At 36.2% G+C, this 12,652-nt stretch overlaps 1 protein-coding gene across 1 annotated transcript; it reads left to right on the forward strand.

Annotated features, from left to right (window-relative positions):
* The first annotated feature begins 3,947 nt into the window (after positions 1-3,947).
* On the forward strand, positions 3,948-10,693 carry LOC114752124 (leucine-rich repeat receptor-like serine/threonine-protein kinase BAM3). Its single transcript, XM_028940843.1, has 2 exons — positions 3,948-7,067; positions 9,868-10,693. The coding sequence occupies exons 1-2, from the start codon at positions 4,499-4,501 to the stop codon at positions 10,359-10,361; spliced, it is 3,063 nt and encodes a 1,020-aa protein (XP_028796676.1). The 5' UTR covers positions 3,948-4,498; the 3' UTR covers positions 10,362-10,693.
* Positions 10,694-12,652: the final 1,959 nt, after the last annotated feature.

Raw genomic sequence — 12,652 nt, forward strand, 5'->3', positions numbered from 1 at the left:
ATCGTGTAATGCACGCGCACTCCAATTGTGATGTGTCACTTTATAAAGCACACGACATGATCCACGTAAGCAATTCATCAGATTGTGACTCCTTTAGCATATTATTGGATTGAAGTACAAATCTGCCTCCCAAACACGTCGCCGTTGGCTCCCTCTTAGTCGAATTACAAGGCGCTTCCTAAAACTATATTCTAATTAAAATAATTTATAAATAATTTTTCAATCATAATTTATAAAATATAAAATAAATATATACAAAGAGCTTTATCTTGATTTATATATTTACAAGTACTTTTAATTATAACCCCTAACAAAACCTTATAAATTTGAATTTGAAATCGTGTTAATATTTAATGAATTTTGTCTAATTTTGCCCCTAATTTCTTGTTATCTCTTCTTTATCATGCACCCTCTTGTCAAATCTCTTCATATATTTTTTTTCTCATTTATTATTAAGTACAGAAGGTAATAAGAAAAGGCAATAACAATGTTATAAAAGCTAGACATGCATATCATCATATAAAATTATAGAAATACTTAAATTACAAAGGAGATTATAAAGGACAAATTGGGTAGATGTGTAAGAGAGAGTTGTGTTTGATCAAGTTGAGATATATATGTACTACGAGATGAGCAAGAAGGAATCATATATTTTGCAGAATCCCATTGACATTCCAATCATCTTCTGCTTTAATTTGACTCTCTCACAGAACCTGATTCTCCCCTTTTACATTATGCATTTCATATGGTAATACACTTTAATTGATGTAAAGTCTTGTATTCTTCCTTATTTTCCCCTCTTTTTCCCTTTTCCTTTTCTTTTTTTTCTTTTTTCCTTTTTCAACCTGCAATATAGCATCTATGCGTCATCATACAAAGGAATATCATTTAAACACAGTCTATAAGATATCGGATTAGATTGTTAGATTAATTGTGTAATGTTGTAACATTTTGACTGGTTAATCCTATCAGCTTAGTATTGTCATTCCCACTTAATAAAGTAAATGTGTGGTCACAGTGTCTGATCTTTTCATTAGCTAAATCTCAAGATAACCAATCCCTTCACTCTCTTTTCCAAGTGAAGGAATTAAAGGGCTATGGGGATTTGTTTTATTAAGGACCTAGATTCTCTAATATGACGTAGCATTAATCATTTACAGTTGAATTTGAAGCCTAATGGGCCATTAGAATACTAATTGAGTCATCCCTTATTACTGGTACTTTGAATTTGTCTTTTTTCTTTTCTTTAGTTACGCTTAAATTAATGGGAAAAATCTGATATGTTTTACAAATTTTGTTAGCTAGAAAAATCTGATATGTTTTGCAGGATTTCATGCATAAAAATAGTGGTACTCGAGTTATCAATAAAATTTATTGAGAGGAACTTTTCATCAGGCTTTCCTAATTAAGAATTTCATGATTTTGACATTAACTACTAAAATTGTGGGGGTGGTGCTTGTTGTGAGTGTCAAGTGGAGAAAACATGATGAGGCATGAAAGATCTCTGAAAAAGCAGAGGTTAAGATCATGGTTGCTTCTTGTTGGATTTTAGCTTTTATATAGATGATGGGTATTGAGGTAAGAGGCTTATCATTTGCCAATGTTGAGAATTCACCCAATACTTTCAGATCCAAGGCAAGTGACCACATGATAAGGGCACTCTTTCTTACCCTTACCACGGAAGGACAAGCTACAAGATAGTGATGCCTCAAAAGGGCAGAGCAGGCCTAGGACATTGTATCACTAACTCCTGATAGAGACACCTCAGTATCTTTGTCTTTCCTGCTCCTGCACCACCCCTTTGGTTGTTTTTTTTATAATTTAAATCCTCTAAAACACGACCGTGTGTGATAAAAAAGTGTGGATGAACATAAAAGCTCAATTTTTTTTCTTTTCCCACCATCTGTTTTTTATTTTCTAAAGTGATGTTAAATTCATGAGTTTTTTTCTATGATAAATATTCGCCATTGCAGGGCAGTGACCAATAGCATGACTCCCAAGATTTTAATCTATTTTAGTATTATAAATGTGTCATGCATTTTTCGCTCTAAAGTTTACACAAATTTTGTATAAATGCCGTTCAATCCATGTCTCTTCCTAACTAAATTCTGACCCTGGCCTCCTAAAACAGAGGATGTAATTTTTCAACCATGGCGTTTTAATGTAAAACCGGCTTTTAAAGAGCATCAAGTTTCATGCATCCGGTCCAACCATTGGTAAGTAAACCCATGATTTGGTCTTTAATTTGTGGAGCAAAACAAAATGGCCTATCCTAATTAAATTACACAAGGGATTTGGGAGGAAGACAGATCACAGAGATATGGGTGCTTGTAGAAACAGGGGCACGCTTTTCCATGAATGAATGAGGAGGGGTCATGGATTTTCCTTTTGAGGGAGAAAGATGTTGGTGAATGAGTTCAAGGTAATACAACTGCACTCTTTTCCATGTGAGAGAGAGATAAAGAAGGGGGTCATGGATTTTTCTTTTGCTTTTCTTTTGCGCTAGTGGAAGATCAAAAGAAGATTAGATTATATATCTCCCTCCCTCCCTCCCTCCCTCCCGCTTTTGCTTTTTCCCAGCCCTCCCTTTAAGACTATTCCGTCTTACTAAACAAAAAATATTAAAGCAAAGTCTCAGAGGTTCAGATGCCCCCAATTTCATAGAGAGTTGCTCCCTGCCCTGTAGGGCAAGGAAGGAGAAAGAATAAAGTTATCATCAGCGGCTTAAAAAAGCTTCCACACTGGTTCCTTCTTCCATGCAACCTATGAATCAAACATAATTATATATTGATCATTCAAACCAACACATAGTCATGATATATTAATAATCATCATCTTTTACTTCTTACAACCTTCTGATTGTTGCAGGCACATGTTTCCAATTCCAAGATTAAAATTTTTTTTGCAAGTTAAAAAATTCTTCTCACCCCTTCTTGATACTGTGACAAAGACATTTTACCCTTCCTCTGTTTGGGAATGGAAAATATCAGCGTATTGATGAGTACACCAACCTGTGCAAGCCAAAAATATAGAAAGATAGTGATACGCACAATGGCATGCAAAGTTTCCCCCTTCAAGATTTTGCCCAACCAATTGAAAAATGACACGTATGATGCTGACAGCATGGCATGACGATTGATCTGAGGGAAAAAATTAATTATAATCAGAACATCACAAGTGCTTTTCGATGGGTCCTCCATGCATTATCAAAAGAACTCATATTGCCCTTGGAAAATCTACTCTGTAATATGATTATTAATCATGCCTAAGCTACCCCAATATCTCATATATCATTTCCTTTCCCCGCACCTTCAGTTATCATGTGCTGAAACATCTGAAAGTATAAATGTACTAGAAGAGGTGAATATATCATAAGCAATGAGACTGTGAGTAACACTATAGCACACACTGTGTATGCACCAGACCAGACTAGAATTATTCTCTTCACTACTGTAAGTTGTGACGAATAAGTATTAACCATGCACTCTCCCTTAAAAGCATTTGGGTATTTAGGGTATAACGGTTTGAGATGCTCTTCAATGTTGCACTGGGTGTAATTGAAGGAAAACAGACACAAATAATGAATTTGGCCATTTGTGTTTGCCTCTCTTGTTGCACCTGATTCAATATAAGTTCAGGCACTCAAAACCAAACCCAAAATTGGCAGTGTTGTTGGCTAGCCTATATAGGGTAAAAAATTGATTTTAAGACCCACTACACTGTTGCTTTAAGGCAGCATGAAACAGTGGCAATCATTGATTGCTTTGCTTACTATTCATTTTCCTTTTCTTGTAAATGAAAATTTCATGGGATGAATGGCGGTCATTTGAAAGAAGTTGCTGGGCAATTCAGCCGTTTTGGAATCGCTGAAAGAGCAGTTTCATCACCTACTCTCTCATTCAAAGCAATAAAGGGCATTCTTTGATTAAAGCTAAAGGGCATTTTTGTCATATGAATAAAGAAAGAAAGAGAGCATCAAACTTTACTTTTTGTGGTTGCCCTAATCTAAACTTTAAATTTCTGTTATCCAACGTCTTTATGATTTTCATTTTATTTATCCCAGTGAACAATTTTCAGAAACCACCTCTTCTCTTTCATCCCTTTTTCTCGTGCTTTTTTCGCTTCCTCCTCTGAGCTTTACCTCAAGAAAAACCGCAAGGGAAATAGAGATATAGCAGCTAAAACCCATTTTAGCCGAATTCATCTTCTCGTTCCCTGCTCTCAAAGTAAAAGATAGCAAAAGAGAGAAAAGAGAAAGAGAGAAAGAGAGAAAAGGAGAGGCTTAGCTACATCCCTTGTATTTCAAGACTCTTTCTTTCAGTGAAGATGTTTGATTCCTCAAGCTCATCATACACACTTGAAGTTTCTCAGATTCCTGTCACTTTTCTCCCCTTTTGCCGAAAATCCATTATTGTCTCCGAGCTTAAAACCTGTCGTCTTTGCTCCGAGTGTTTCCAAACTCAATCTTCATAGAACATATTCCAAGTTCCAACAAAACATGGTCCCCTTGATTCTTCTCACCCTGTTCTGTCTTCTGGGTTCCTACGCTTCTGCATCCTCTTTGGCCAGTGACTTCCATGTTTTAGCCTCACTCAAAGAAGAGTTTCAATTCCCAGCCCCTGCTCTAAGTACTTGGACCACCTCAAATTCAAGCTCAGTTTGTTCGTGGGTTGGAATTCAGTGCCACCGTGGTCGAGTAGTGTCGTTGGACTTGACGGATTTGAATCTGTATGGCTCAGTTTCTGCTTCAATTTCGAGACTTGATCGGCTCACCCACCTTTCACTTGCAGGAAACAATTTCACAGGCAGCATTGAGATCACCAACTTGAGCAGCCTTCAATATCTCAACATCTCGAACAACCAGTTCAGTGGTTCCCTGAATTGGAACTACTTCACCATGGAGAACTTGGAGGTTCTTGATGCCTATAACAACAACTTCACTGCCTTGCTTCCATTGGGGGTTCTGACTTTGAAGAAGCTCAGACACTTGGATCTTGGAGGGAACTTTTTCTATGGCACAATCCCAGAAAGCTATGGAGATTTAGTGGGGCTGGAATATCTCTCACTTGCAGGAAATGATCTGCGAGGGAAAATCCCAGGTGCGTTAGGCAATCTCATTAACTTGAGAGAGATTTACTTGGGCTATTTCAACTCTTTTGAAGGTGGGATTCCAATGGAGTTGGGGAAGTTGGTAAATTTAGTTCACATGGATCTTTCAAGCTGTGATTTGGACGGTCCAATTCCAAAAGAACTGGGAAACTTGATAGAGCTTGACACTCTTTACTTGCATATCAATCAGCTATCTGGGTCCATACCAAAACAACTAGGCAACTTGACCAAGTTGGTGTACCTTGATCTTTCCAGAAACGCACTCACTGGGGAAATCCCACTTGAGTTCATCAATCTCAGGGAGCTCAAGCTTTTCAATCTCTTGGGGAACAGATTGCATGGGTCCATACCAGACTACATTGCAGAGTGGCCAAATTTAGAGACACTTGCTCTGTGGAAGAATAACTTCACAGGAGAAATCCCCCAGGATCTTGGTCAAAATGGGAAGCTGCAAAATGTTGATTTGTCCTCTAACAAGCTCACTGGTATAATCCCACCTCACCTTTGTTCCTCAAACCAGCTTAGAATCCTGATTCTTCTTAACAATTTCCTCTTTGGTCCCATACCACAAAGTCTGGGAACTTGTTACAGTCTCACTAGAGTAAGGTTAGGACAGAACTACCTCAATGGAAGCATTCCCGATGGTTTCCTTTACCTTCCTAACCTAAATTTTGCGGAGTTGCAGAACAACTACTTGTCAGGAACTTTGTCAGAGAATGGCAATAGCTCCTCTCAGCCCGTTAACTTAGGGCAGCTCAATTTGTCAAATAACAGCTTATCTGGTCCTTTACCGGATTCGCTCTCAAATTTCTCTTCCATTCAGATGCTTTCGCTCAGTGGAAACCAATTCTCCGGTCCAATCCCTTCTTCCATTGGACAACTCCATCAAGTTCTAAGGCTTGACCTTAGCAGGAACTCATTTTCAGGAGAGATTCCACCTGAAATTGGAAACTGTTTCCATCTCACTTATCTTGACATGAGCCAGAACAACCTATCCGGATCAATCCCAAATGAGATATCCAATATCCGCATTCTGAATTATCTGAACTTGTCAAGAAACCATTTGAACGAAACCATGCCAAAGTCAATTGGCACCATGAAGAGTCTCACTACTGCAGATTTCTCTTTCAATGATTTCTCGGGCAAATTGCCAGAAACAGGGCAGTTCGCCTTCTTCAATGCCTCAGCTTTCGCCGGTAACCCTCAACTCTGCGGTTCTCTCCTGAACAACCCTTGCAACTTCACCGCAATCACAAACCCTCCAGGGAAAAGCTCTGCAGATTTCAAGCTCATCTTCGCACTTGGCCTTCTAATTTGCTCCTTAGTGTTCGCCGTCGCAGCCATAATCAAAGCCAAATCGTTCAGAAAGAACGGCCCCGGTTCATGGAAAATGACGGCATTTCAGAAACTCGAGTTCACAGTCTCCGACATCCTCGAATGCGTCAAAGACGGCAATGTGATCGGAAGAGGCGGCGCCGGCATCGTTTACCACGGGAAAATGCCAAACGGAGTTGAAATCGCAGTGAAGAAGCTTCTAGGATTTGGCGCCAACAGTCACGACCATGGCTTCCGAGCCGAGATTCAAACCCTAGGCAACATCAGACACAGAAACATCGTGAGATTGCTCGCGTTCTGCTCCAACAGAGAAACAAATCTCCTGGTGTACGAATACATGCGAAACGGCAGCTTGGGCGAGGCACTGCACGGGAAAAAGGGATCATTTCTTGGGTGGAATTTAAGGTACAAGATCGCGATCGATGCGGCAAAGGGTCTGTGCTATCTCCACCACGATTGCTCGCCGTTGATCGTTCACCGAGACGTGAAATCGAACAACATTCTCTTGAATTCGAGCTTTGAAGCACATGTGGCCGATTTCGGACTCGCCAAGTTCTTGATCGATAGCGGGAATTCCGAGTACATGTCCACCATTGCAGGCTCTTATGGCTACATCGCTCCCGGTACGTTCCTTCATCATCCTCTTCCTCCAAATTCTGTTCATGCGATTCCATTTTCTCACACTCAAATTTATATAGATCACAAAAATCAAATTCAGTAAAGACAAAACCATGATCCCTCGTAAAGTTGAAAACAACATATTCTCCCATAAGAATGCATGCACGTCTGAGATTCAAGTTGGCGTAAATGCTACTATATTCACACACAGGATTGGATTTAAATGTCCCATAATCTCCTAGACTTATTTTTCAAAAGCAACAATTTTATTGTTCCATGATCTGCACTAGATCCTATAGAATCTAATTCACATTATATTCCATTTTGCATCGAGATAGATCAGTTCGTGGGGGTTGGTTGGTAGGTAGTTACTGAGGTAGTTTAGTTAGTTAAGGGTGAACTTGCGCGGTTAAATCTAAGGGTCACGTTGATAGTTACTACCGTTTGACTGAACTTGTGTTCCGCTTCAATCAAACGGCAAGGATCTTGATTTGTAGCCGTATGATCTGATCTTTGATAATCTAACGGTGAAGTTTGCTTTGATGGAATGATGGGATGAACCAGATTGGCCTGGGAATCGCATCATTGAATCATACTGGCACACACAAGGGAATGGATCGAAGCAATCAATCTCATAGGCTTTTTTATTTTATTTTAATATTTAAAAAAGAATACTTTTATTTCTTGGGAAAAATTAGTCTCTTCTAAATACGCTACTATTTTTAATTTGATCAATAATAATGTCATGTTTCTGTTTGAGTTCTTTTTTCTTTTAAAGAAAAATGGTTGAAGAGGTTAATCATGAAAGCTTAGAATCCATGTTATTATAATCATGACTGCACAAAAGAAAGTATTATTATTAAAACTCTTAATCATATGGAGTTCATCATACTTTATATAATGTAAAGTTGCAAATTTTCCCTATATTTAATTCCATAATTTATAATTTAAATACTTTTCAAAACTAATGCCCTCATGGGCATTTCAAGATTTTTTTTTTGTCATTGTCAATAATGCAATTGTGCATACAATGTTGATTCAATATTCTTTAAATAGTCTTATTATTGTTGAGAAAATTGCTAAAAAATCCTCATGGAAAAATTTATTACCTAGATAGCATTTAAAGTTTGTTTAAGAATCAATGTATAACTTATCTTTAGCATGTTTATTTTTAATTATAAACAAAATAAAATATATTTGCATATAACTAAAGGTATGTTGCATGTAGCTAAAAAAAATTGCATCCGCCCTGTTTCTCAGACACTTTTAGACCAAAAAAATTTGTAACGGGAAATTTTCATCAATTTTTCTACTATTATTCTTGATACTGTGAAGGTGAAATTATTATTATTATTATTATTATTATTATTATTATTATTATTATTATTATTGTAAGTATACACTGAAGAACTGCTTTTTAGAACTACGTGTAGCATGAAATTATAGACAGTGGGGAAGCTAGAGTTAGCCTAATTCGAACCTAGATTCATACGTAGGATCCGAAAATATTATACTCCTCCGGTCCTAATTATAAGATCCAATTGACTTATTTGAGGAGATTAAGGAAGTAAGTTAAGTTGGTTATTTATAATAAATAAGTGTTGTCATTCCTAAAATATCCTTGCTAATTAAGTATATTGGCTAAAACTATCATTATTAGAAGGATTATCTTGGAAAAAAATGCATAAATATAAGAGAGAAAATGGATTGGGTCTTATAATTAAGACCAAATAAAAAGTCAAATTGGGTCTTATAATAAGGATCGGAGGAGTATTTTGTGGAATTTAAAATGGTTTTTTGGAGATCCGTAAAGATTCTGGATCAGGAGGATGGATACGTATGGAATTTCTTGAAGAGGGAAGAGAATGTTTTCGAGAGGCGAAGATGATTAAATGAAAATGACAGGGAAGGGGAGAGGGATCTAGTGTGGTGGGCCGCACCTCAATCTCTGTCTCTCACAGGTCAATGAATCTTTACACTATCATTGCTCTCGCACGCACGCAAGCACTGCTCTCTCCAGTAGTCCAACAGCACACCACATAGCTTTCAGGGTTTTCAAAATTTTCCCCCTCCACGCGCCTCCCTCGCGCGTGTCTCCCTCCTCTTCCACTCTTTTTTTTTTTTTTTTAATTATTTGCGACTGATTTGACTATAAATATAGGAAAAAATCACAAAAAAAGACCTTAAAAATAAAAAATTATATATAAAGACCTGTTTTTAAAAATTATTATCATTTACTTATCAATTGTTGTCAAAACTAATACCAATATTTTAACTAATCCCTATTTGCAATTTTCCTATTTTCAAGATCTTTTTTGTGTGGCTATTTTCCCTAAATATACAAAAAAATAGGAAATTAATTCTATTTGTATGGAAATAAATTTAAAATTTATTTTAAAAAGAATTAAAACTTTACAATAATAAAAAATATTCCAAAAATTTTCGCACACAAAAACACACACACACAAGGATACATAAGTAGGTAGATAGATTGTGATGTGAGAAAATTGATGTGAGGGATCATTGTGGAGCGCATGTTGTTTTTACGTGGAAAGGAAACCTCTACATTGCTCCCCACTGAGCTCTTCTTTTGTCAGATTCTTTGGCTTTTTGTTTGCAACTTGCCACGCTTTTGTCTTCTCTTAATTTAACCTTAGGCCTATTTTTTCCCAAAAGAAAGTAAAAATTGATTATATTATGTTATTTCAAATTTCATGTACTGTTGAGTTTTGATTCCAGTGACTATGCATGTGTAAGTTTTTTATGCATAATTAATGGGTTGTTGATTTTTTTTTTGGATTGCAGAATATGCTTACACGCTACGAGTAGATGAGAAGAGTGATGTTTATAGTTTTGGAGTTGTATTATTAGAGTTAATAACAGGGCGACGACCGGTCGGAGATTTGGGAGATGGTGTTGACTTAGTGCAATGGTGCAAGAAGGCAACAAATGGACGGAAAGAAGAAGTTATGAACATTATTGACATGAAGCTCTCTGTGCCTGCAAAGGAAGAAGTGATGCATATGTTATTCATTGCCTTGTTGTGTTTGCAAGATAATAGTGTTGTGAGGCCAACAATGAGAGAAGTGGTTCAGATGCTCTCCGAATTTCCTCGTCCTGCGGCCTCACAATATGAAAATAACAAAAAAAGCAATAACAACAGCAACAGCAGCAACAACAACGATAACAACAGTCAGACATCATCCTCATATTCTAAGAATATTATTCCTCCAAGTAGCAAAAGCCTTGAGAAACAAAACCCTTGTCCTCCCACTTTCAAACAAGACCTTTTGGCTTGAGAAACTTGAACCCTTTTGATTTCTCTAATATTCTTTAGGGCATATAATCTATTAATGCTGTTAATGTTCTTTTGCTTAAAGTCATAATTTCTATGTTCTTTTTGTTCTGGGGGTTAGATTTATTAATTTTAGGGACATATATAGAGGTTTTGCTGATTAAAAAGAGGTGTAGGAATAAATGGATGATGGTGTTCATAACTCTTTCAAAAAAGGGCTGGCACTGTGAAATTAGGTTGAGGCTCAAAGTCTTAGTTTCAAGTTCTTGCATGATCTTCATTTGTAATTATATATGTTTTATGTATAATATATTTTTATAGATAGATATCTTAAATTTCAATTTCATTGTCTTGCCTTGATTATAAGTGTTGTCTATAATTTGAATATTTGTCATACAATGGATTGCTTTATTCTTCCCATTCAGAGATTTCAAATTTTTTATATATTGATCAGGGATAATGTGGGATGATGAGTGATATATCATTAATTCACTTTGCAGTGTAATTATATATTTTTTAATTTAAACTATAACTTTGAGTTTTAATTTCTATAATATTCACGTTATTTACACAGGTCTTAAAAGTTAACGAAGTTTAAAAACACTCAAAATAAAATTATTTCTTGGTAATAAAAAAATTATTTCTGTCTTTTAAAATTAAAAAAATACGGTGAATATACTCTACTGATTAATCTAAATAGCTTTGATATGAATTTTGTTGTAAATAATGTGTGTGGGTGTGTCAAAGGAAGAGTCCCACATTGCTTGGGATTGTGAGGGTCAAAGTAATAAATAGTCTTGGGTTATCAAATGGGCCAAGAGGAGGAGTGGACTTACGCGCACAATGGGCCATCGGAGACAAATCCGGCAATTTCCCCTCACCCTCTTGTGCACGAGTCAAATGTAGTACTGGGCATTTTATTGGAAATATCTATCTAAATTTTAATTATAATTATGCCTCTTCAATGTTTGTAACCGAGGACTTTATTCTTCTTAAATAGTCATTAAACAAGTTAATTACTACTTGAAACCGCTCATTTAATTATGAGTTAATTATCATTAAGCGCGTTTAAATGTGCCCAATGGTATTGTGATCCGTAGCCTATAAAAGGGGCATGAGACGAAAGTTCAAAGAGGGACCGCCGTGCTCTGAGCTTTCTGGCAACTCTCTTCTCTCCTCTGGTGTTCTGTCTTACTAAGTTCTTTGCCTTTCGCTATTCTTCTCACCCTGTTCTTACAGGAAGAATCCGTTTAATCTTGGGGAGTGCCGCTTCTTGCTTTGCCGGTAGTTGCAGAATAGCTCTTAAGGACAGTGTCTGTAAGACACGACTCGGATTTACCGTTCTCTGCAGGTGCTGCTGTCAACAGGGTTTGCCTAGTATTACGGAGGAGGTGGAAGATCTATTGGATCTTGGAGAATTTTGGTGCTACCGCCTACAAATTTTATAATATTAAGATAAGAAGCACTGCACTAATTTTATAACGAAAAAAACGTGTTATCAATTAAAACAACAACTACTATTAGATAACTTGTAATCTAAAGGGAAGTTGGACTTTGAATGATGTTATTTATCTGAATTCAATTTTAGTAATAAATTGATTAACATGTATTCCTACAATTCTATTTATAAGGGGGTATTTTTTTTTTTGAGTAATTTATATGAGTCCTTTCGTTAAAGTTTATTATATGAATGAATGTACTCTTTTATTTATTATTCTATAGATTGTTATTTTGTTGGAATATATATTAAATAGAAGTAATGCTAAAAAATTACTAAATTGAATTTATTTTTTTAATTTTTAATTTGGTCCTTATTTATTTTTTCTCTTTATCAAATCTTTTAATTTTACTCTTTTAATTACATTAATGTTTATAACTTTTCTCTATTAGCATTGTTAGACCATGCGCAAAAGCTAATTGTACTAACAAAATAAAACTAAATGATTTAATGTGGAGAGAAAAATTTATATATATCAAATTCAAAATTAAAAAAAAAAAATCGGTGCCTCAAGAATGGTTTTCACAAAATTTTATTTGGGTTCAGTAAAGCATGTTGAATGTGTCATCATAATTAAAATTAAAGGATTGTGTATGTATACATTTGGAAAATGAAGAGAGGGACTTTAACTCGTGTTTGGTTTTGAGTTTGAGCTGCTCTGCGTTCAAATTTTGGGCTTTTAGTTCTTTCAAGCGGCCCGATAATTTGGGCCCAATCCAACCATTGGGAAATAGTAACAACCACAAAAAATCCAAACCCTTATTGAGCGCTTCGGCGTTGGGGTCGTCTTCATAATC

Source organism: Neltuma alba, unplaced genomic scaffold (assembly GCF_004799145.2).
Source record: "Neltuma alba isolate B1F8T4 unplaced genomic scaffold, ASM479914v2 tig00007245_pilon, whole genome shotgun sequence".
Lineage (NCBI taxonomy): Eukaryota > Viridiplantae > Streptophyta > Magnoliopsida > Fabales > Fabaceae > Neltuma > Neltuma alba.